General features: G+C 46.1%; 2 protein-coding genes across 7 annotated transcripts in view; one reads left to right on the top strand and one right to left on the bottom strand.

Moving 5' to 3' along the window:
• SANBR (SANT and BTB domain regulator of CSR) overlaps nt 1–23,827 on the top strand; it is a 114,364-nt gene that overhangs the window by 80,127 nt on the left and 10,410 nt on the right. For 5 of the 6 annotated variants that reach the window (XM_073565042.1, XM_073565044.1, XM_073565040.1 and 2 more), the window contains 4 exons: nt 7,028–7,053; nt 7,138–7,211; nt 8,839–8,927; nt 20,613–20,704. In XM_073565042.1, the coding sequence (XP_073421143.1) occupies nt 7,028–7,053; nt 7,138–7,211; nt 8,839–8,927; nt 20,613–20,704 (281 nt within the window). Of the gene's footprint in view, nt 1–7,027; nt 7,054–7,137; nt 7,212–8,838; nt 8,928–20,612; nt 20,705–23,827 lie in introns of those variants that run through there. The other variant, XR_012227720.1, reaches the window with a different exon arrangement.
• LOC141078225 (uncharacterized) lies at nt 2,042–3,696 on the bottom strand. The gene is made up of 3 exons (XM_073565045.1): nt 3,440–3,696; nt 3,191–3,353; nt 2,042–3,068 (listed from the first exon to the last, which is right to left on the bottom strand). Exons 1-3 carry the CDS (start codon nt 3,552–3,554, stop codon nt 2,072–2,074), a joined length of 1,275 nt encoding a protein of 424 aa, XP_073421146.1. The 5' UTR covers nt 3,555–3,696; the 3' UTR covers nt 2,042–2,071.

Here is a 23,827-nt window from a genome sequence, read left to right as displayed (position 1 = left end):
CCACACCTCCAAAATGGGATGCTCCCAAATATGATTCGCTCTTGGAAAATGCTCTCAAATGTGATTGGATGCTGGAAACTAGGGAGAAATATATCTAGGGTGTTGTGATACAATTTCTTTGAAAGGTTTTAGAGCTAGTGGCAGCGATGGAAGGAGTTAGTGCGAGTCTGGAAGGAGTTATTGCGAGTATTGACAGCTTCTGTGTGGAATTGGATCTTCACTTGAATCGGTTGGCAATTATTGCTATCGAGAGGGAGAAAAGAAGACTGCGAATCCTGCGTATGAGGAGACGGCGCCAGTGGATTCATCCCATTAATGCGCAGAGGTTCACCCGTGGCGTTTTTTCCACACTGTACCTGGAATTGAGGGAGAATCCGGACAAGTTCTTCAACTACGTGCGCATGCGGATGGAATTCTTTGAGATATTGGTGGATCGTGTTGGAGAACAAATCCGGAGAAGGGACACCTACATGCGGTTTTCTATATCACCGGCGGAGCGTTTGATGGTGACCCTTCGGTAAGTTATCTACCTTTTAAAATGTTTCAGATTCTGCAGGCTTTTATTGTTATGTTATGGCTTGTAGTTTGTATTAATTTTACTTTTTTTCCCTTTTTTTAAGATTCCTGGCAACTGGAGAATCCTTCACCTCCCTCCATTTCCAGTTCCGGATTGGGATTTCCACTATTGCTGGAATTGTACAACAGACCTGCCGGGCATTATGGGATTCTCTACAGGAGGAATACATCCCAGAGCCAACCCAGGAGAGGTGGCTGGAGATTGCAGAGAAGTTTCAAGATATCTGCCAGTTTCCAAACTGCATCGGTGCCGTGGATGGCAAGCATATCAGGATTGTGAAACCCATGGGATCTGGTTCACAGTTTTACAACTATAAAAAATACTTTTCCATTGTGCTAATGGCCATTTCGGATGCAAACTGCAAATTCATTGCCGTGGACATTGGTGCATACGGTCGTTCTAACGACTCACAGGTATTCAAGAGTTCCACCATGGGCCGTCTCTTGTATGGAGACAATTTTAACTTCCCACCTCCAAGACCACTCCCTGGAACAACAGGCCCACCAATGCCTTTTGTGTGCGTTGGCGACGATGCTTTTCAACTTTCAAAACACCTACTGAAGCCATATGGTAGTCGTGGATTAACACACCAGAAAAGAATCTATAACTATCGGTTAACCAGAGCGCGCAGAGTGGTGGAGTGCGCGTTTGGAATTTTAACTGCAAAATGGAGAGTCCTGTTAACGGCCATGAAAATGAAAACAGAGACTGTGGATGAGGTGGTAAAGGCCTGTGTAATCCTGCACAATTTTGTCCTTTCAAAGGAACCAGTTTCCATCGATGAAAATGTGTATGAAACCACCTTGTGGGATTATGAGCAGCAAACTTTTCGGAGTACTGGTTCAGTGGCAAGAATTAGGGATACCTTTGCAGATTATTTTGTTACACCAGAGGGACAAGTGGACTGGCAATATCACATGATATAATTTTCTTACCAATTGTGAGTAATTTTTTTTTTTTTATCTGAAATTTTACCAAGTGTTTGCTTTGCACAAGCATTGAGTTTTACCATGTGATTTGGTTAGTTTTACACTTTGCAGTGTTAACAATTGTTGGGTACCAAGCGTAAAGTTATCCAAGTGTTGTGTACCAAGCGTAAAGTTACCAAGTGTTGTGTACCAAGCGTTTTACACTTTGAAATGTTCACAAGTGTTGGTTATCAAATGTTGTGCTACCAAGTGTTTTTTTGTACCTTGTACACCACCGGTGTACTGTGAAATATTACCCAGGGTTGTGTGTTGTGTTAACAAGTGTTGTGTTTACCTTTTACACCACTGGTGTAATTTGAATAAAGAAGCAAAAAATAAACATCACAATAAAGTTTTTTGAAAAAAAACAGTTTATTTCTGACAATTTGTATTAACTGTATTTTTTTTTTTTTAATTTTTTTTAACTTTTTTTGTAACTTTTTTTGGTATATTACCTTTTTGGTAACTTTTTTTTGGTATAATATTACCTTTTTTAATTTTTTTTTGGTATATTACAACAGAAAAATTACAAACTATGATAATGTTGGGTGGAGATAGTATTGGAGGGGGGGTTAACAGGGTTGACCACATCGAGGGGGGGGGTAGGGGACTGGGGAGGGAGTTGGTGAGGACCAGAAGTGGAAGGGGGGTTTAACACATGTGGTTGGGACGGGAGTGGATGGACAGACGAGGTTTGTGGGTACATTGAAGGTGTATGTGGGGGTGGGTATGGCGAGGGCATTGGGGTATAATGCAATGGGGAAGGTAGGTACTGGGAAGAATGGAATGGGGAACTAGAGAAAGGAGAGGGAGTGGTAGGAGGAGGGACGGCTGTGTGATTGATGGTGGTGGAAGGATGGACGGGGGGAGGATGGACTGTGGAAGGATAGACAGGGGGAGGATGGACTGTGGAAGGATAGACAGGGGGAGGATGGACTGTGGAAGTATAGACAGGGGGAGGAAGAGATGCTTCAGCAAGCACTTCCACTAGAGCATTCTGACAGGCTTGCATCACACGCATCTGCTGGTGAGTACTTAAACCTTCCATTTGCCGGACAACAGATTGAAAAAAGGTATGTCTCGGTGTCTGGTTTGATTCTAAACTCATCTGTTCCATGTATCTTCTGAGTTCCATGATACTTTGATTGATCATGGTCAACCCAGAAGATAACCGTTGTCCATAAGTGTGGAAACCGTGTTGAACAGTTGAGTTTAGACTCAAACAGTCAGACAAGGTCAGCCTTTCCTGACTCCTCAGACGCTGCCGGCCAGAACCAAAAGTTGGTCGAGATGTTGCGGCAGTGTCTGAGGGGTGGGGAACAGGGAACAAGTCGTCACCAGCAGCTTCATGTGATGAAGTCTGCCCTGCTGCTCCAGTGCTGGTGGAGGGGATAGAGGGATCAGACAAGAGGGTAGGTACAGAGGGGTCGGATACCTCGATGTGGTCACCGGGGGCGGTCTCACTAGGGATCACTCCAGAGGGACGCAACTGTGATGCAGACTCCCGAGTGCTGCAGATGGTGCTAAAAAAAAAAAAAAAAGAAGAAAAAAATGTATATTAAAAATATTGATATTTAATTTAAGTCTGCTGAAAAAAAAATTGGTTAAACATTTCTACTACAGGAATTGTTTGGGGAATATTTACCTTCTGCACGCCATTGTAGATCGCAGGAACGCCAGGGCTTGGTAGTTTTTGTACTGGGGTCCCCGGCGTCCTCCCGACGATCCACTCGGGGTCTGAATCTCTTTGTTGTAGTCCCTCTTGAAGCGATCCCGGAGCGACCGCCACCGTGTGATAACCCTGTCACCTGTGAAGCAAAAAAAAAAAAAAAAAGGTTTAGTATTCAACACTTCACATGCTGGAAATATAAGTTACTGAAGTTGTAATACTTACGCACAAAATCCCTGGCCCTCGCATTGAGTTCCTCCCAGTTGTCAATAACTGAAGAACAGACTTCATCCCAGAGCCGTCGTGTGGTTGGTTGGTCGGCATGAAGACGGTTTGCCATGTTCCACAGCGGCTCCCGGATTTCCACCTCATGGATGAGGTCATCACTATCAATAATGACACCCTCCTCCTGATGTCTGCGGGGAGCACGCTGTGAAACCTGTGAAGATAAAAAACAAAACAAAAAGCAAAAAATTACATTATATTCAAACACATGATGTTCATTTAAACAATTATCAAAATAGGGTTACTTACCGTTTGCCGACCACCAGAGGCATCACCTTGACGACCCTGGGATGTCCTGGGAGTCACTCTAGTGCGGGCACCGGATTCTGAAGACTGTGGGAAAAAAAAAAAAAACATGTTTGGATGGATGCAGTTATGGTGTGCACTGTGATGAATGTTTGTGTTGGGTGTAGCATTATGTATCTGTGTATGTGCTAAACTTACAATCTGCGCACCCCCTCCGTGTGTCTCTCCACCCTGCACGTCTCCTCCTGGAAGCTCCTCTGAATCAGCTTCCTGTTAAAACATAATAGGATAGTGTTTTTAACCACAAAAAAATTATTTTAAATAAAAAATAAACAAAATTTTTTTTACCTCAGCTCGCTGATGATGTGAGGGGGAGCTTTCAGGAGAAGACATTACGGCTTGGGGCAGCTGTGTTGCTTCCTGAACTGATCTGCAAGTATAAACACACTTGTTAAGCTACTATACAAAGTATCATAATAAGCTTTCAGGCTTTTATACTTACAGGGAAAATGTTTGGCTGGCAGTATCTGCTTCGGCCTGGCTGGCAGTCTCTGTTGCGGTCTGGCTGGGCCTCTCTGCTGCAGCCTGGCTGGCAGTCTCTGTTGCGGTCTGGCTGGGCCTCTCTGCTGCAGCCTGGCTGGCTCTCTCTGCTGCTACCCTGCTGGTAGTGCTTGAAGTGATCTGCAAGTATAAAGAGACTTGTTAAGCTACTATACAAAGGATCATAATAAGCTTTCAGGTCTTTATACTTACAGGGAAACTAATGGTTGCCTGTACGCCGCGGTGTGGCTGTTCCTCTCTGCTGCGGTCAGGGTTGTTTCTGCTGCGGTCTGACCGGTCATGTCTGCTGCGTTGATCCCTGCTGCGGTCTGAATCTCTGCTACGGTTGGGCTGGCCGTGTCTGCCGGTATGGTGGCGCTTCATTGTGTGAACTGAAAGAAAATGATATGAAAGTTAAAAAAAAAAAAAAAAAAAAAACACATTTTGTATGTGTAATTCCCTGAAACTAATTATACGCAATTTTAAGTGTTTGCATGTCTACATTCCCTTATCTCAGAGTGTAACCAGTGATTGAAGGTGTCTAATATTTTGTGTAAACCTACTTTCTTTGTGTTTTGTAACTGAGTGTAACCAGTAATTGAAGGTGTGTAATTGCTGTGTATACCAGTTTGCATTCCCTGAAACTCTCACCGAGAGTGTAACCAGTGATTAAAGGTCTCACCGTGTAACCAGTGATTGAAGGCGTGTAGTGTGTAATTGCTGTGTATACCAGTGTTTGCATTCCCTGAAACTCTCAACAGAGTATGTAACCAGTGATTGAAGGTGTTTAATTTCTGTGTATACCCACTGTTTGCATGGTTTTGAATTCCCTGAAACTCAGTTGTGTATACCCATTTTTTCATGGTATGTTGCAATCTCACTTTTAACCACACTTGTATACCAGAACACTTCAATTACCTTTATGGTAACTTAATTTTACCTTTTTTAAAATGATACAAAGTAGATTTTTTCAAAACAATTTATTTATTTTTTTTTTTATTATTTTTTTTTTTTTCAAAAAATAGGAGCTACTCTGCTCTTTATTTTAAATACCACAATACATGAAAAATAAAAAAACGCAAACACGCATAACACACAGCCAGGCTACACACTCCAGGTGTCTTGCAGGTGGAAGATTTGCAGCGGAGTTTGAAATTCTATCAGTCAGGCTGGTGTTTGATGTCTGGTTCAGTTTCTTCAGTGTGGCTGTTGCCAGATGTCTGGGCACAAACCACATACAATACCATTTAGGCCGGTTTCACATTTGCACTTTATAGCGCAGCGATGGCCTGCACACGTCCGCCACAAATCCCCACCTACTACTGCACATGAATGCTTGCGATCTGCGCACCCTATCTTTATCATAGGGTGCGCAGATGGTGCGCTGGCAGGATTTCACAGTGTGCTGCGCACTTTTGAAGGTGTGCCGTGCGCGCCAAAATGCAACATGCTGCGTTTGGCGCACAAGGGCACACCTTCAAAAGTGCGCAGCACATGGTAAAATCCTGCCAGCGCACCATCTACGCACCCTATGATAAAGATAGGGTGCGCAGATCGCAAGCATTCATGTGCGGTAGTAGGCGGGGATTTGTGGCGGACGTGTGCAGGCCATCGCTGCGCTATAAAGTGCAAATGTGAAATCGGCCTAAATGGTATTGAATGTGGTGTTATTGGGCCCAGACATCTACATTAAAACACCAGCCTGACTGATACAGTCAAAATCGCGGATCCCGGCGGATCCGCCGCCCATAGGGCCCCATTCTACCGCATGGCTGATGACGGCGGATCCGCCGTCATCCGCCATTTTGACGGCGAAAAAAAACGTTACATTCTCCGTCCCCGTCAGACAGAATCCGCAAAGAATTTTGCGGATCCGCCGAATATCGGACGCAACGGACGACCATCCGTCAAAATCCGCCACTAATGTATCCCAATGGGGAAATTGGCGGATCCGCAACAAGAAAAAGCGGATCCGCCAATTTCAAATTTTGGCGGATTTTGACTGATGGCAAAAAACTGAAGTGTGAAAGAGGCCTAACTATTTTTCTTTTTCATTTTGCTCTATTTAAATTGTAGCCACATGGAAATAGCTATTTGATTAAAACTCTTTTATGGTAATTAGGAGATTTAATTATCCCTGAAAGATGCATATATCTTTGCATGCACTTTGCACTTTAGAGCTATTTATTTTGGAACTTATTTTCTTGTTATCTTATTAGCCCTGTGGATTTTGTATGTATGCATTGTTGAGGTGATTATTATACCAGATTTTACTATGGCAGTCTTCTTTTGTTAGCCCTTTGGCATTTATTGGATTGATATCTATATTCTTTAGGCTGAGTACTAATTATTCACAACCTGTTTTGCGCAACTATCAGGACATTATACAGGAGTTTTCGTCAAATCCTTAATATACTGAGGACATATAATGTATGTTGTGCATTAAGATACCTTTATCTCTACCCTAAAGTTTTTTTTCTAAGATAACTTGCTGCTGGGAGCTGCTTTGCATTTTGTATCTCTGTTTTTGCATTTTATTGTATAATGAGTACTATTTAATAAACTTATTGTCTTTTCTATTAAATGGTGTATACTTCCCTTTTCTTTGTTGATTTGAGGTATTTATAGGAAGTATTGTTAATTAGGCCTTTTTTTGCATGGTGTTCCCTTTAAGGTACAGTATATTCTGATTGTAATATGACTGCAGACTCATTTTTTCAAACATTTTATTTTCCCTCTCAGCCGTCCCGAGACTCTTCTCCCTTCACGTGAGTATTTCATGACATTTATCTGCAAATTTTCCAAACCATTGAAAAATTTGATTTACAAAATTTTTTTGTCTTTAATAACAGTGTAAGCGTACAGAGAAGTAAATGGGACGCATCTCGCTCCTTAAGATTTAACCAGGATGCTCAAAGAGAAGAAGGTGCATGGTTCGATTGTCTCAACTGTTTTATCCCAACTTTATCCTTAAATTTCCTCTTTGCGCCCTATTGCACAATTTCTTAATTATCATGTAAAAAGTGTTTTGTTTTGTTTTTTTTTAACTCAAAGCGTTTTTGTTTTATTTTGGGAAGAACACCGCTAAAGATTTTTGTGCAGTTTTTATGAGCCAAAGATACAAGACAAATCTATTAGAAAGGGAAATAATACTGTGCCGTGAGGCTAGGTAGCTAAGAGGTCCGAGGTCAATAACCAGGTTGGTATATCATAGACAGATGGGTGAGACAAAAGTTTAGTCAGGTCACAGTCTGGGGTCGGAATTCCAAGAAGGTACAGGTCACGACAAGAGGGCTAGGCAAAGGCAAATCCAAGGTCAAGCAACAAAGATCAGAATACAAGACTAGGAGCACAGATCACACACATCTCTTGCGTAAAGCTACAATTGGTGGTAATCTAAGGCATACAGCTAGTTAACTAGCTAGGTAATTACTCTGAACAGGAGACACATGGATGAAGCACTGGCATATCCTGGCCCTGATTGGACAGCTAAACTGTCTCTCAAGACAATGACAGCTCAACACACCCCAGCATCCAATTGGACGGCCGAGCTGTCCATCACCTTGCTGACAGCTCAGCCCGTCCTTGTCCTAGATTGGATGGTAGAACTGTCCTTTACTGCGTCCAGACACACTGATAGGTGGAATTGTGACAAATATGTCCTTGATTTATATCTCACATTCTTTTTGAAATTCTAAATTAAATTCTACCGAATTCTAATTTTTAAATTCCACCCAACCTGCTGCTTTCCTCACCACTGCTCTGCCAGTAAAAGCATTACAACCAGCGATGGGTGACATGCCTATGGTAGCCAATCATGGCCAAGCCCTGCAGGTGTAACAACACAGAAGACCGGAGGTGGCACAAATAGCAGATGACGAGATCAGGTTTTTTGAAGACTGAGTATTCTTTTTTATATTATTGTATACTGGATATCCCAATCTTTTTTATAAATCCATATGGAGCTCAGAAAACCCCATTTAACCCTGAATCAATCATGCCCATGACTTGTCTTTAAAAGGAATCTGTCACAATGTGTTTCCATCTAGTTGAGAGCAGCATTATGAAAAAGCTGCTTGCTGTAGTTTTGATAATATCCTGCTGATAAAACAGTGATTTTATCACTAGAGGACTAGTAAACCTGCTGCCAGGTAGTCCTTCATAGTTATGGTCTATGCATAGCTCCGCCTCCACCACTGATTGGCAGTTTTCTGCCTATTCATTTTGAACACAGAAAGCTGCCAATCAGTGTTGTGGGCGGGTTTATACAGTGCTCAGCATTCAGAGAACTGGTAGATCTGCAGCAGAGAAAACCTGGATTTTATCAAAACTGCAGCAAGCATTCCAGTAAGTAACACATCACTGGAATGAGGGTGTCTTCCCCTAGATCATGCTGCTCTCTGATGAGGTAGCAAAAACCTGATGGCAGATTCCCTTTAGTACTTTTGAGCTATATGGATGGATAATTGATGTCATCTTAGAACATAATGAGGAAGAAGCATAAATGTTTTATGCAGTAATAATGGAGAATTAATATCTTTCCTTTGTTGCAGATCAGAGAAGAATGACAGAAATTACAGGTCATTTAATCAAGATAAGACTAGGCGAGCTGGATCGAATAAAGACCAAAGATGCAAAGGAAGTAAGTACACCTGAACAACATGGCTGGTCTATATACAAAATATCTGCTGATTCCTTATCTATCCATGTTCTATCATTCTGACCCAGATAAACTTGGCATATTAGCCTGGAAGTCATTAAAGATAATGACACCTCTACAGCCATTTTTATACTCAAATGCATGTATTTTTGGAAATGGGTTTCATTAAAAATTTTGCAACGTTTGGCTCTTACAACATACTTATAGTTTCCCTGCTAATTATTGGCTGCTGAATGAGTCTACTAATAATCTGCCATTGAGCTCACCCTAGCTGGATCTTTGGAACTGTCTTATATGTTTGTTTTTTTTTAATCTGAGCTCATCTCATCTGAACTTTATTGTAGTCATATAACGGCGGAGAAGAATTCAGAAGTAGACACATAGGAGAGTTACAGACTCAGATTCAGAACACAGAGGCTATAGAAGGCAAACAGTGCAAGATTTTTAATGAAACCCAATTGCCGAAATGTTTTTTTTTTACCGAATAGATATGGATTTTCAAAAAAAAAAGTCTCCTAGGTGTTCATAGCAATTTTAAGGCTTTGTTAAATTGATGTCCCTTAAGGTTTGGCATAAGCTCCTGGGACATGCATTGGGCATATCCATGGGTCTTCATTTATCCTTTGGTCCTTTGTTAGTTTAGCTTATTAATGCATAAGAAATCGTAGTTTGGTGCACTTTTCTCTACAGTGAACCGCCACGCAACAAGTGGGGTTTCTGGGCAATATACAGTGCATACGGAAATTATTCAGACCCCTTGTAATGCACGTGTGACTGGATACACCGCCTCCAGCAGGGTGAATTTCTATAACACCCGTGAACCTGGATACACCGCCTCCAGCAGGGTGAATTTAAACAGAGTTAAGGGAAACACCAGGGAAACTGTTACAATGGAGGGCCCTGCAATAGGGAACGGGGACGTGGAGACCTCCTGCACTCCCCTGAGCCAGTGTCCCTACACTCCTGACGATTCCTAGGCAGGTTCCGCACCTGGCGACGAGCTGGATACCTCAAATCCCTAGCTCGAACTGCACCTATCTCTTTCTAGTGAATTGGACGGTGCAGAAACTAATCCCACCACTGCAGTAATACACACACAAGGAATGTCACAAACAGGGAAAAACACCACTTAGCTTTGCTCTGTTGCTATTGCTCCCAGCAACAGAGTACCACATCAAAGTTCAGCTTCACCCCTGAAGCTCGACACCTGAATTCAGCTTCCGCCTGAAGCTATTACACCAGAGGTCCCCTGAGCTGCAAGGAACTCCTCTCTGTAGTTCCTTCCTTCACCAGACTTGGTTGGAAATGAGCAATATCACCAACAGTGAGTGAGACCACCTGCAACTCCTTTATAGTTAGGAGCCAGGGAATCACACCTGCTTCATAATTACGTGCAATAACACTAGCGGCCACCGGGGGCAACTAAACTAAAGTAACCAGAGTGCAGTGACCCTAACGGCCACCGGGGGCAAAACTAGAACTAAAACAACCACAATGCAATGACCCTAATGGCCACTGGGGGCAAAACTAACTTTAAGCAAACAGCTTAAAGGAAAAAAAAGGTTACTTGTGCAAAATCTGTTATAATCCAACCTGGATCATGACAGTACCCTCCCTCAATGAGGGGCCTCTGGACCCTCAAGACCGCTCTTCACCAAAAGAAACCACCTACAGTGGGGACGCCCAGATCCAGAGTTCACCCCAACAACTACCTGAGCTTTAGGTTTATGACAAACGAGCACCGCGGGAATTGGCAACGTATGTTCCGGAGGCACCACCCATCTCCAAAGCGCCGATATGGGGAACGAGTGGTGTCTGGGCAAGTTTGGGGGTATCTCCAGCTGGTAAGTCTCCGGGCCGATGATAGCCGACACCAGATACGGCCCGATCACCTGAGAATTCCAGACCCCCGCAACACACTTCCACTGGATGTTTTTGGTGGCCACCCATACATGCTGGTTCACACACAGGTCCGGACCTGAACGTTTATTGCCACACATTCATTTGTCACAATACGGTGAACTCTTTCTGGAACTGACGACAGAGGCGTCCCCCTATGTCACCACACTCACACCCCCGCAATTCACCAAGGGAAACACCACTCTCCAACCCCTCCTACTACGAGGTCTGCGCCTCTCAGGGTTGGCTAATGGCAAGGGTTGAGCCTTGCCCCTACTCTCCTGCAGCACCTCAGCTGCAACCACTGGAGAGGAAGGGGATGTTTGTAGAGAGACGGCAGAGACAGTAGCCCCTAGGCAGCAGCCCTCACACAACTGCTCCCAGCTGACTACTTCCCTAGTCCGCCAATCTAAGACCGGGTTGTGTTTTTTAGACCAAGGGGGGTCCAAAACGATAGGTGCTGGCTTTCCCTCCAAGGCGTAGTATGACTGGGACTCATGTTGATGTCCATGATGCAGCACAATGTCTTCTACGACTTGGTTTAACCCCCCCTGCCTCAGTGGGACAGAGTCAATGGCCTGGATGCTTATGGGTTTGTCTGGCGTCTCACACCTCAGACCATGAGTCTGGACAAACTGAGCATTTACCGGACTGACTTCTGCTCCACTGTTAACAAGCACCGGTATGCCCTCAGGTACCTTGCCAACCATCACCTCTGCTGACATAGTACCTTCTGAGGGCGAGAAGGAAATATACACTCCCAGGTCATCTTCCTCCACACAACGAGGGGGACACGGCTTCTCTGATATTACCGAAGTTTCGGCGTGAGTGCCAAGGACTAAATCATTAGTCTGCTGCTCACTACAGGGACGTACCCCTTCACCTTGGGGAACACCAGACAGCACCATGGGGACACCAACTCCTCTCACCTGCCTGGGTGCGTCCGCCTGTATAAGCAAGTCCTGCTCCCCAGCAGGGACTCCAAGGCGCATCTTTGCCAAAGCCGCAAATGGACCCTCTAGTTGAGGCAGAGGGTAGGCCTCAGACCCATAATTCTGCTGCAGGTGCTGCTTAAACACATCATTCAGCTCCTCACTCATCTCAGTGAGGACCAGCAGCAACTGCTCACCGGTCTGAACTTGGCCCATGGCTCTCCAGAGAAAAATTTTGAGGTTGGTGATAATGTAATGTCACATGTGACTGGATACACCGCCTCCAGCAGGGTGAATTTCTATAACACCCGTGAACCTGGTTACACCGCCTCCAGCAGGGCGAATTTAAACAGTTAAGGGAAACACCGGGGAAACTGTTACAATGGAGGGCCCTGCAATAGGGAACGGGGACGTGGAGACCTCCTGCACTCCCCTGAGCCAGTGTCCCTACACTCTTGACGATCCCTAGGCAGGTTCCGCTCCTGGCGACGAGCTGGATACCTCAAATCCCTAGCTCGAACTGCACCTATCCCTTTCTAGTGAATTGGACGATGCAGAAACTAATCCCACCACTGCACTAATACACACACAAGGAAAGTCACAAACAGGGGAAAAACACCACTTAGCTTTGCTCTGTTGCTATTGCTCCCAGCAACAGAGTAAAACACCAAAGTTCAGCTTCATCCCTGAAGCTCGACACCTGAATTCAGCTTCCGCCTAAAGCTATTACACCAGAGCTCCCCTGAGCTACAAGGGACTCCTCTCTGTCATTCCTTCCTTCACCAGACTTGGTTGGAAATGAGCAATATCACCAACAGTGAGTGAGACCACCTGCAACTCCTTTATAGTTAGGAGCCAGGGAATTACACCTGCTTCATAATTACGTGCAATAACACTAACGGCCACCGGGGGCAACTAAACTAAAGTAACCAGAGTGCAATGACCCTAATGGCCACCGGGGGCAAAACTAGAACTGAAACAACCACAGTGCAATTACCCTAATGGCCACTGGGGGCAAAACTAACTAAGCAAACAGCTTAAAGGAAAAAAAAGGTTACTTGTGCAAAATCTGTCATAATCCAACCTGGATTATGACACCCCTTTAAATTTTTCACTCTTTGTTTCATTGCAGCCATTTGGTAAATTTAAAAAAGTTCATTTTCGCCTTCGCCTCATTGGGGGACACAGGACTGTGGACTGTGGGTGTATGCTACTGCTGCCAGGAGACTGACACGAAGTGAATGAAAAAAGGGTTAGCTCCTCCTCCGCAGTATACACCCTCGCCTAGATTGCAGATGAAACCAGTTCTTGCTTAGTGTCCTAGGAGGCACACACGTCTGGTCTTTTTCCAGACTCCTTTTTTTCCCCATGAAGATGAGACAGGGGCGACGGACCCTATTGAAAGGGTCCGATCTCCCCCAACCAACAACGGGCGAGCACGTGTGAGTGTCGCCTCCACGTATCCTCTCCCACAACGTGGGACACGATGCCGGACTCGCCCTGACCACCCTAAGGTATTTAAACCCTAGGCTGTACAGAGGCACAAGTACAGTCCGTGCGGACTCCCACTGCACCACCAATGTAAGGACTACGGTAGTGGAAGGAGGCGGACGGTCCCTCTCCTCGTCCCTTGGAGGGAGGATGGAGTTAGAGTGCCTGCACCGTCCTTGATTTGGATGCAGCCCCCCTTCCCCCCTAACCTGAGGATCGGCTGGAGCTCCAGGGGTGAGGTGCGGAAGGAGGTGGGATGGGAGGGCTCCTGAAACCCCCAGGGTCAGCATTCCCCTGGGCTGCAGCACGAGTTCGGGTGCCAGCAAGCGCCCCCACAGCCGTAGCGCTCGGCAGCGCATGTCCTGACCAGGCCTCGGTTTTTTGGCGGTCCCGTCCCCATGTCCGGGCCGGTGCCGTAAATTTAGTCCCCGGCTTCTGCCGGTACTAGGTCGTGGGCGGAAGTCCCGCCCCGTGATGCGTGTATTTCCGGCGGACCCACCCCCGGAGCTTTGGGCGGATGCCGAAAAATTTAGTCCCTAGCTTCAGCCGGCGCTAGGCCGTGGGCAGAAGCTCTGCCCATAGGACGTCACCGGCGGCGCCTTCTCTTCCTGCAGGATTGCCTACACGCCGAGGCACACTTATTGAAAAAGAGTGCAGCGGTTCGGCAGGCTGGACACTAAGGGGATCCAGGACTGGGGACACAAGACTGGGGTAAGTGCTACCCCTGAAGGAGGAAGGCCACCCTCTGTTTTTTTGCCAGAGGCTAAGCAGTAGAACCCCGCAGGCATATCACCTAGCAGGGCCACCATGTCCAGAGGAGCTAAGACGCACACGTTTCTGTATGCTGCATCTACCCCCTGTCAGTCTGCCTTTCCACATGCACAAGGTAGGCAAATCTGTGAAGCCTGTGAGTCCGAAAGTGCCCAGGAGTCCTCTCCTGCAACCACCCGGAATGTGCTCTGACTCTGTCGCAGTCCATGGCATCGCTTACGAGAGCAGTCGAGTCCCTTCAAGCCCCAGATAGGGGCAGGGATATTGTCTCGCCTGTCTTGGAGGGGTCTTCCACCTCGCAGGAGCCTCTAGGGCAGACGCGGGGGAAACAAATCCACACAGCGTCTCCCGGTCCGTCCAGTGCCTCGGCATCCGTGAGCTCTGCCTCTGGCTCGCCCTCGCCAGTAGTCTATAACGAGCAGAACTCGGATTACGACTCGGACGAGCTCCTTGACTTAGTTACGCCGGGTTACCAGGAAACAGTTGAAGTCACATCGAGGCCGTCAACCAGACCCTGGGGATTGACATTGAATCCACCCTGGCCTCAAGGCACAGGGTGTCATTTAAGCAGGTCAAGCGGCCTCATAGAGTATTTGCCGCTCACCCAGAGTTTGATGACATAGTACAGCGACACAGGGAACGGCCGGGCAGGCGTTTTGTAGGCCAGAAAGCGCTCAATGCAAGATATCCATTTGCCCTTGATCTCCGTAAAAGGTGAGTGGAATCCCCGGCGGTAGATCCACCCATGTCGCGCTTGGCCTCTAAAGCCCTGTTGTCCATACCTAACGGTTCCTCTTTCAAGGATCCCACCGACCGTCTCATAGAGAGCCTGGCTTGCTCAGTATTTGAGGCATCGGGTTCAGCACTCTCTCCCTCGTTCACAGCAGCTTGGGTAGCTAAGGCCATGGGCTCTGGGTCTGAATCATTAAACAGAGCCTTGCAGGATATGGACCTGCCTGCGGAGGTAGCAGATATTGCAAATCAGACTGCGTTGGCCGCAGACTACTTGATTAATGCGTCTTTGGATACGGCTAGCTGCGCAGCACTCGCTGCCGCAAATGCAATTTCTATTAAGAGGGGCTCTGTGGTTGAGGACTTGGCGTGCAGATTCAACCACCAAGAAGTCCTTAACTTCTTTACCTTATCAGAGCGGCCGCCTATTTGGTGAAAGGTTGGTCCAGGTTATCTCTGACTCCACAGGGGGCAAGAGCAGTTTTCTCCCTCAACAAAGGGTAAAACAGCTTTTTCGTCACCTGCTTCAGACACGATTTTGGTCCTTTCGCAACCCCGGGTGGGCTTCAGCAAGTAACTCCGCCGTTGCAGGTTGCCTCAACCAGGACAGGGATCGTCAAGTCTCATATAGAGCCAACCCATTGGGTAGAATGCGATCCCAACAGCCCAGATCAAGGGGACTTAGGTCCCAAAGATCTTCAGCCAAATGGCTCGAGGCAAGTGCCGGACGACATCAGCAGAGTAGGCGGTCGCCTACTCTGGTTTCGCCATGTCTGGCTCTCAAGACACATGGGTATGTGTTGTGAATTCATTCTCTGGTTCACCAGTTGTGAGTTCTCCTTCCAGACTCCCTCTGGTGGTAACAGGAGGTAGTGAGGCTGATTTGATCGGTGGAGATCTGCCACCTGAGAATGAGGATGACGATTGGACCTCAGGAGTCTCAGATTGGATTTAAGACAGCAGCCGACGCACTATTCAGTTGCTGGTGATTCCTTCTGGCTTGTCAGCTCTTGGTTTTCAGCTCTGTTCCAGTCATCTAAAGCTAAGTTTTTCTGCTAATGTTCACACTTGATTTTGTTGGTCTATTCAGTTTTTTGTGTGGTCAGCCAGCCCCGGCTGGGGGCTGTGCTGAATTTCCACTCTTATTTATCAGTATTTTGCCAATTTTCTTTTTGTCCCTTACTAGTTTGTTCTCTTTTTGCTCTGTCTCAGAATATTTCAGAGTGCTGATTTAGTAGGAGAAGTCTAGTGACTTCAGGGTTAATTTTTCTATCAGACGTGTTGGACATTATTTTTGTAGGGTTTTTTTGCAGGTTGCAGACAGTGTCTTTCCTTTCCTTTCCAGTTAGTTTGGGCCCCATCGTTTGTGCAGCCTATTTTCCTGCCTGTGTTTGTGCCTTCATCTTGTTTCACCGTCAATACATGTGTGGGGCCTATCTATTCCTTTGGGGTCTACTCTGGGGCAGTTAGTTTTCCCCTTTTTCATGCTTCAGGCTTATTTAGTCCTCCGGCTGTGACGAAGCGTCTAGGAACATCGTAGGTACGCTCCACGGCTGCTGCTAGTTGTGTGGTAGGATCAGGGATCTGCAATCTGCATAGTTACCAACCTCTCTGGTTTTCTGTGACTTAGCTTGTTTTGCTTTCCTCGGTGACCCATTCATAACAGGTATGGGAGCTGGTATCCTCGTGGTACAAGTTAGACTTTGTCAAACAGCCCATAAGACGATTTTTTCTTTCTTGTCCTCCCAAAGTGGAATCCCGGGCACAGGCCTTGTTCAAGGCCATCGAATTGCTTTGGCAAAACGGTGTTGTCATCCTTGTACCGGAAGACGAAAGATGTCAGGGTTTCTATTCCGACCTGTTCACGGTCCCCGATAGGGACGGGACTGTCAGGGCTATTCTGGACCTAAAGCTTCTGAACAGGTTTGTCAGGGTCAGACATTTCCGGATGGAGTCTCTCTGCTCGGTCATAGCTGCCATAGAACAGGGAGAATATTTGGCCTCCATCGACATCCAAGACGCGTACCTGTACATCCCCATTTTCCCTCCACATCAGACATTTCTACGCTTTGCTATCAACGGCCTATACTTTCAGTTCGCAGCTCTCCCCTTCGGGCTAGCTACCGCCCCTGGAGTGTTCACAAAGGTCATAGTGGTCGTCATGGCCATCCTGCACTCCCTGGGGCATAGTCGTCTTGCCTTATTTAGATGACCTCTTGATGAAGGGCCCTTCATGTCGAGCATGCGAGGAGAGCATGAACATCACGCTAGTTACTCTTGCCTGCTTAGGATGATTGGTCAACCTGAAGAAATCATCCCCGGTCCCAGCTCAGAGGATTTCCTTTTTAGGGATGATCTTCGTCATCCCCCGAGGGTTGGTAATTCTCCCTTGAGACAAGGCCTTAGCTCTTCGGTAGGGAGTCCAGGTACTTCGCCAGCCAGTTCCTCATACCATTTGTTTTTGCATGAGGGTCTTAGGGAAGAGGGTGGCAGCAATGGAAGCAATTCCATTTGCCCAACTCCATCTTCGCCCCCTGCAGCACGCCCTCTTGGCATCGCGGGACAAAAACCGTTTACACTCGACCACCAGTGCCGGTTGTCCATGCAGGTCAGACAGGCACTCGGGTGGTGGACAGTCAGTTCCTCCTGTCATCAGGGGAAAACCCTTTCCCCCGGACCAATAGTTGCTGGTCACAACCGACGCCGGTCTCCTCGGCTGGGGAGCAGTTTTTTCGCCATCACGCGACCCAGGGATGGTAGTCACCGCAGGAGGCACGCCTGCCCGATCAACTTGTTAGAGAGCCGAGGGATCTGGCTGGCTGTGCAATGTTTTCATCATCTTCTAGCAGGCCGCCCAGTCCGGATTCAATCGGACAACGCCACGGCCGTGGCTTACATAAATCACCAGGGGGGCACCCGTAGTAGGGCAGCCATGCATGAGGTGAGGCACATCCCTCACTGGGCCGAGAGGAACCACTCGGTGATCTCGGCAGTCCACATTCCGGGCGTAGAGAATTGGGCGGCTGACTTCCTCAGCCAGCAGGCTCTTGCGTCCGGGGAATGGTCATTACACCCCAAGGTCTTCCGGCAAATTTCCCGACGTTGGTGGTGTTCCTCGTGGCGATAACATCAATCAGGCGAGTCTCGGAGCTAGCAGCTCTATCTTGCCGAGCTCCTTTCCTGATATTTCACAAGGATAAGGTGGTTCTCAGACCAGCTTCCCCTTTTCTGCCGAAGTTCGTTTCCTCATTAATGAGGATATTGCCTTGCCCTCCTTTTGCCCGGCACCGGTACACCGGGTGGAAAAGGCTCTTCATACGATGGACCTGGGGAGAGCTCTCAGGAGGTACATGTCACGGGCGGCATCCTTTCATCGGACAGACACGCTGTTTGTGCTCCCCGAGGGTTGCAGGAAAGGACTTGCTGCCTCAAGAGCGACCATAGCCAGGTGGATTTGGCTGACTATTCAGGAATCTGACCGCATCAGAGGCGCAGCTGTTCCAGCAGGGATCAGAGCGCAGTCAACTCGAGCAGTGGGCGCCTCTTGGACTCTTCGGCACCAGGCATTGGCGGAGCAGGTATGCAAGGCGGCAACCTGGTCCAGCCGGCACACATTCTCCAAACATTACAATGTCCATATTCAGGCTTCAGCAGATGCAGGCCTGGATAGAATGATTCTCCAAGCAGCGGTGGCGCACCTTTAGACAGGAGGTGGGTGTAGCTTGGACCGGTGAGTTGACTTCCCACCCAGGGACTGCTTTAGAATGTCCCACAGTCCTGTGTGCCCAATGAGGCGAAGGAGAAACATGGATTTTTGTGATAACTCACCGTAAAATCCTTTTCTCCGAGATGCTCATTGGCGGACACAGCACCCACCCTGCTAGCCAATTGGCTCCTTTTTGTTTATTAATAGGTATTTATGATACCAGGTGGGTTCTCTAGACATGTTGCTACCTGCATTGAGGCTGATTTTGTCTTGTTGTGATCTCCTACTGCTTTTGCACCGAACTGGTTTCGCCTGCAATCGAGGCGAGGGTGTATACTGCGGAGGAGCTAACCTTTTTCTCATTCACTTAGTGTCAGCCTCCTGGCGGCAGTAGCATACACCCACAGTCCACAGTCCTGTGTCCCCCAATGAGCGTCTCAGAGAAAAGGATTTTACAGTGAGTTATCACAAAAATTCATGTTTTTTTCTCATTAATGTACACTCTGCACCCCTTCTTGACTGAAAAAAAACAGAAATATAGAATTTTTTTCATATTTATTAAAAATAAAAAAACCTGAAATATCACATGGTCATAAGTATTCAGACACTTTGCTCAGACACTCATATTTAGGTCACGTGCTGTCCATTTCCTTGTGATCCTCCTTGAGATGGTTCTACTCCTTCATTGGAGTCCAGCTGTGTTTAATTAAACTGATAGGACTTGATTTGTAAAGGCACACACCTGTCAATATAAGACCTCACAACTCTCAGTGCATGTCAGAACAAATGAGAATCAAGAGGTCAAAGGAACTGGCCAAGGAGCTCAGAGACAAAATTGTGGCAAGGCACACATCTGGCCAAGGTTACAAAAGAATTTCTGCAGTACTCAAGGTTCCTAAGAGCAGAGTGGCCTTCTTAATCCTTAAATGGAAAAAATTTGGGACCACCAGAAGTCTTCCTAGACCTGGCCGTCCAGTCAAACTGAGCAATCATGGGAGAAGAGCCTTAGTGAGAGAGGTAAAGAAGAACCCCAAGATCACTGTAGCTGAGCTCCATAGATGCAGTAGGGAGATGGGAGAAAGTTCCACAAAGTCAACTATCACTGCAGCCCTCCACCAGTTGGGCCTTTATGGCAGAGTGGTCCGACGGAAGCCTCTCCTCAATGCCAGACATATGAAAGCCCGCATAGAGTTTGCTAAAAAAACACATGAAGGACTCCACTCACAGACTATAAGAAATAAGATTCTCTGGTCTGATGAGATGAAGATAGAACTTTTTGGTGATAATTCTAAGCGGTATGTGTGGAGAAAACCAGATACTGCTCATCAACTGCCCAATACAATACCAACAGTGAAACATGGTGGTGGCAGCATCATACTATGGGGTGTTTTTCAGCTGCAGGGACAAGTCGTCTTGCAATTGAAGGAAACATGAATGCGGCCAAGTACAGAGATATCCTGGATGAAAACCTCTTCCAGAGTGCTCTTATCCTCAGTCTTGGCCAAAGGTTCACCTTCCAACAAGACAATGACCATAAGCACACAGCTAAAATAACAAAGCAGTTGCTTCAGAACAACTCTGTGACCATTCTTGACTGGCCCAGCCAGAGCCCTGACCTAAACCCAACTGAACATCTCTGGAGAGACCTGAAAATGGCTGTCCACCAACGTTCACCATCCAACCTGACGTAATTGGAGAGGATCCCAAAATCCAGGTGTGAAAAACTTGTTGCATCATTCCCAAGAATACTCATGGTTGTACTAGCTCAAAAGGGTGCTTCTACTCAATACTGAGCAAAGGGTCTGAATACTTATGACCATGTGATATTTCAGTTTTTCTTTTTTAATAAATTTGCAAAAATTTCTATATTTCTGTTTTTTCAGTCAAGATGGGGTGCAGAGTGTACATTAATGAGAAAAAAATGAACTTTTTTGAATTTACCAAATGGCTGCAATGAAACAGAATGAAAAATGTAAAGGGGTCTGAATAATTACCATACCCACTGTATGCCATACATGTGTATGAGCTGTTATTGGAAGAAAAGCAGACATTTTTTTTTTTAATTCCAAACGTATTTATTTTAAATTATTGAGTATACAAAATGAATTACATAACGCGTCTCTTTTTTGTGTTTAGCATTCAGGTGGGATTTACTCCAGACTTGAAGCTCAGTTCAAAGCCTCTGTTCAATCAAACACACGACAAAGTAACACAGAGAAGAATCCCAGGTACCAGATCTGATTTATCTACCTATGGGACTGGCCCATATAGTATTTATATGTCTAGTAATGTACCAGTTCCATTAGTCCCCAATATCAGCCAGTAACCTCTAGATAGAACATCCAATGACTTGCTGATCCGCTTAGATGAAAAAATCCACTATTCAGTAAGATGTTCGAACCAAGGTCCCCGTTGAAGGATATTAAAAAAACAAAAAAAAACATAGCAGAAAAAAAGTCAGCCACATTTTCCATCACAGGTCACAAAACAAATGCACATATAGGATGCAACAGCACCACATGATAAAGGCGGAGGCCAAGCAGGTGTACTATACTCATGAATCAACCACTTACACATATACCTGGTAACAGTGGTCGCCTGGTATTAGAATTGCACCTTTGCAGGAAACAATCCCCCTTCAGACATAAGTACAACATTTAGATCCTACAAGCGAAAACACTGGAGCAAAAAAGTCCAACTAGCTAAGTATAAAAAAATATATCACAAATTTTATTAGTCACATAAAACATACATTATACAAGCTCATAAAACAAAGCGTATTCCAAAGCTCATGTGTGAGGACACACAAAACACTGAAGTAGCAGCATGGGCAAAGCTCATAACCCTCATTCAAGGAATTTCACAAAAAATTATTTTTAATTGTATATAACACTGCCCAAAAGGGTTAAAAAGAAAGTGGCACGTACATCTAAAGTGCAATCTATGATGCCCTGACCTCCACGCCTGTTTAAAAGGTAAATGTCAAGCAACAGTTATATATATACCAAACATGGGAGGTATTGAATAGGGGGGGTTCAAGTCTTACCCATTAGTAGCTGTCAGTGGATGTGCCCAACAGCAGCCCCGACGCGCGTTTCGCGTGGGCTTCCTCGGGGGCTGTGCAGCAGCACCCCATGATAAAGGCGGAGGAGAAACAGGTGTACTATACTCATGAAACAACCACTCACACATCTACCTGGTAACAGTGGTCACCTGATATTAGAATTGCACCTTTGCAAGAAACAGTCCCCTGTTATGAGTTCATTTTCCCCTTCACCATTGAGGTCTGATGAACTCCCTCTTCTGGTGAAGGAAGGTAGTGAGGCTGATTACCAAGCACCTGAGCTGGGAGAGGATGACTGGGCGACGGGGATCTCTGACTGGATATAAGGCAGCCGACGCCCTTCTGCCTCGCTGGTGATTTCTCTGTGGAATTCTAGGAGACCAGTCTGATTCCTGCTCCTCAAAAGCTAAGTTTTCTGCTTTGCCTTTTTGCATTTGTGTTTTGGTTTTAGTTTGCCTTGCTTTTCTGGATTCTGCCATTCCCTGCTGGGGTGAGCTGAATTCCTTTTTTGTCGGTTTGCTCTGTCTTCAGAAAATACCTGAGTACTGACATAGTCTTTTTGAAGCCTAGCGTCTTCAGGGCCTTTTTCCCTGTCAGTCTGTTGGCTCTTATTTTGATAGGGTTTTTCGTGGATTGCAGAGAGAACCTAATGGACTTGGATTTTGATGAACGTTGTGGATTTCCTATGACACCTCTGCGGACGCCTATCCCTTTGAGGGGGATTGATGCTACTCCTTTGACGAAAAATAAACCTCAGTTTTGGACCCAGGTGGTAATGCGGGTCGCCCCAAGCCATCAAGAAAATTGCAGATTTTTGGTGTTGCATAATTTGCATGATACCATTGTTCTGGGGTTTCCCTGGTTGCAAATTCATAATCCAGTTTTGGACTGGAAATCTGTGTCTGTGGTGAGTTGGGGTTGTCGGTGTGCCCTTAGTGAGGCTCCGTTTTTTTCCATCTCTCCTCAGTCGCATGATGTTCCTGACTATTTGGCGGTCTTTTATGATGTGTTTAGTGAGAATGAGTCTGCGTCTTTGCCTCCTCATAGGAGTTATGACTGTGCAATTGAACTGAGCCCGGGGTGTAAATTTCCCAAGGGTCGGCTCTTCAATTTATCTGTACCCAAGCACGAGGCTATGCGATCCTATATTAAGGAGGCGTTGGAGAAGGGTCATATTAGACCATCCTCTTCACCATTAGGTGCTGGGTTTTTTTTGTGGCCAAAAAGGATTGCTCATTAAGGCCTTGTATTGATTATCGTGCCCTCAACAAAATTACTATTAAATATCAGTATCCGTTACCCTTGATTTCGGATCTATTCTCCAGAGTTAAAGGTGCTTGCTGGTTTACCAAGCTTGACCTCAGGGGGGCGTTTAATCTTATCCGCATTAAGCATGGGGATGAATGGAAGACGGCGTTTAATACTCCAGAGGGACATTTTGAGTACCTGGTGATGCCTTTTGGGCTCACTAATGCCCCTTCTGTCTTCCAGTGCTTCATGAACGACATTTTCCAAGACTTTGTGGATAAATTTTTGATTATCTATCTGGATGATATTTTGGTCTTCTCCAAGGATTGGGATTCTCATGTGGAACATGTTTGGACGGTGTTCCGGATCTTGAGGGAGAATTCCCTGTATGTCAAAGGATCGAAATGCCTTTTTGGGGTACAGAGGATTTCATTTTTGGGATTTATTTTGTCTTCGTCAACTATTGAAATGGATCCGGCCAAGGTACAGGCCATTTATGATTGGGTTCAGCCCACTTCTTTGAAGGCCCTTCAGAAGTTTTTGGGTTTTGCTAATTTTTATCGGAAATTTATAGCAAAATTTTCTAGTATTGCCAAGCCATTGACTGATCTGTCTAAGAAGGGTGCTGATGTGTTGAATTGGTCTCCGGAGGCTGTTTCTTCCTTTCAGGAGCTGAAGCGAAGATTCACTTCTGCCCCGGTTTTGCGGCAACCTGATCTCTCACTCCCGTTCCAGGTAGAGGTGGACGCTTCTGAGATTGGTGCAGGAGCTGTTTTGTCCCAAAAGGATCCTGTAACATCTAAAATGAATCCCTGTGCTTTCTTTTCCCGAAAGTTCTCCCCATCTGAACGTAACTATGATGTGGGGAATCGGGAACTGTTGGCCATGAAATGGGTATTTGAGGAGTGGAGACATTGGTTGGAGGGAGCTAAACATCAAGTCGTGGTCCTCACTGACCACAAGAATTTGATTTACCTGGAGTCGGCCAAACGCTTGAACCCTAGACAGGCTAGATGGGCCTTGTTTTTACACGTTTTGA

This window comes from Dendrobates tinctorius, unplaced genomic scaffold (assembly GCF_039654945.1).
Source record: "Dendrobates tinctorius isolate UK_male_01 unplaced genomic scaffold, ASM3965494v1 ptg000518l, whole genome shotgun sequence".
NCBI lineage: Eukaryota > Metazoa > Chordata > Amphibia > Anura > Dendrobatidae > Dendrobates > Dendrobates tinctorius.
Note: the sequence above shows the minus strand (reverse complement) of the source record. Positions and strands in the feature narration are given on the sequence as shown.

Coding starts and splice junctions, on each gene's coding strand:
- LOC141078225 (XM_073565045.1), bottom strand. CDS start 3,554: ATGGCAAACCGTCTTCATGCCGACCAACCAACCACACGACGGCTCTGG. Junction 3,354..3,439: donor GAGGGCCAGGGATTTTGTGC/GTAAGTATTACA, acceptor TTTGCTTCACAG/GTGACAGGGTTATCACACGG. Junction 3,069..3,190: donor TCTACAATGGCGTGCAGAAG/GTAAATATTCCC, acceptor TTTTTTTTTTAG/CACCATCTGCAGCACTCGGG.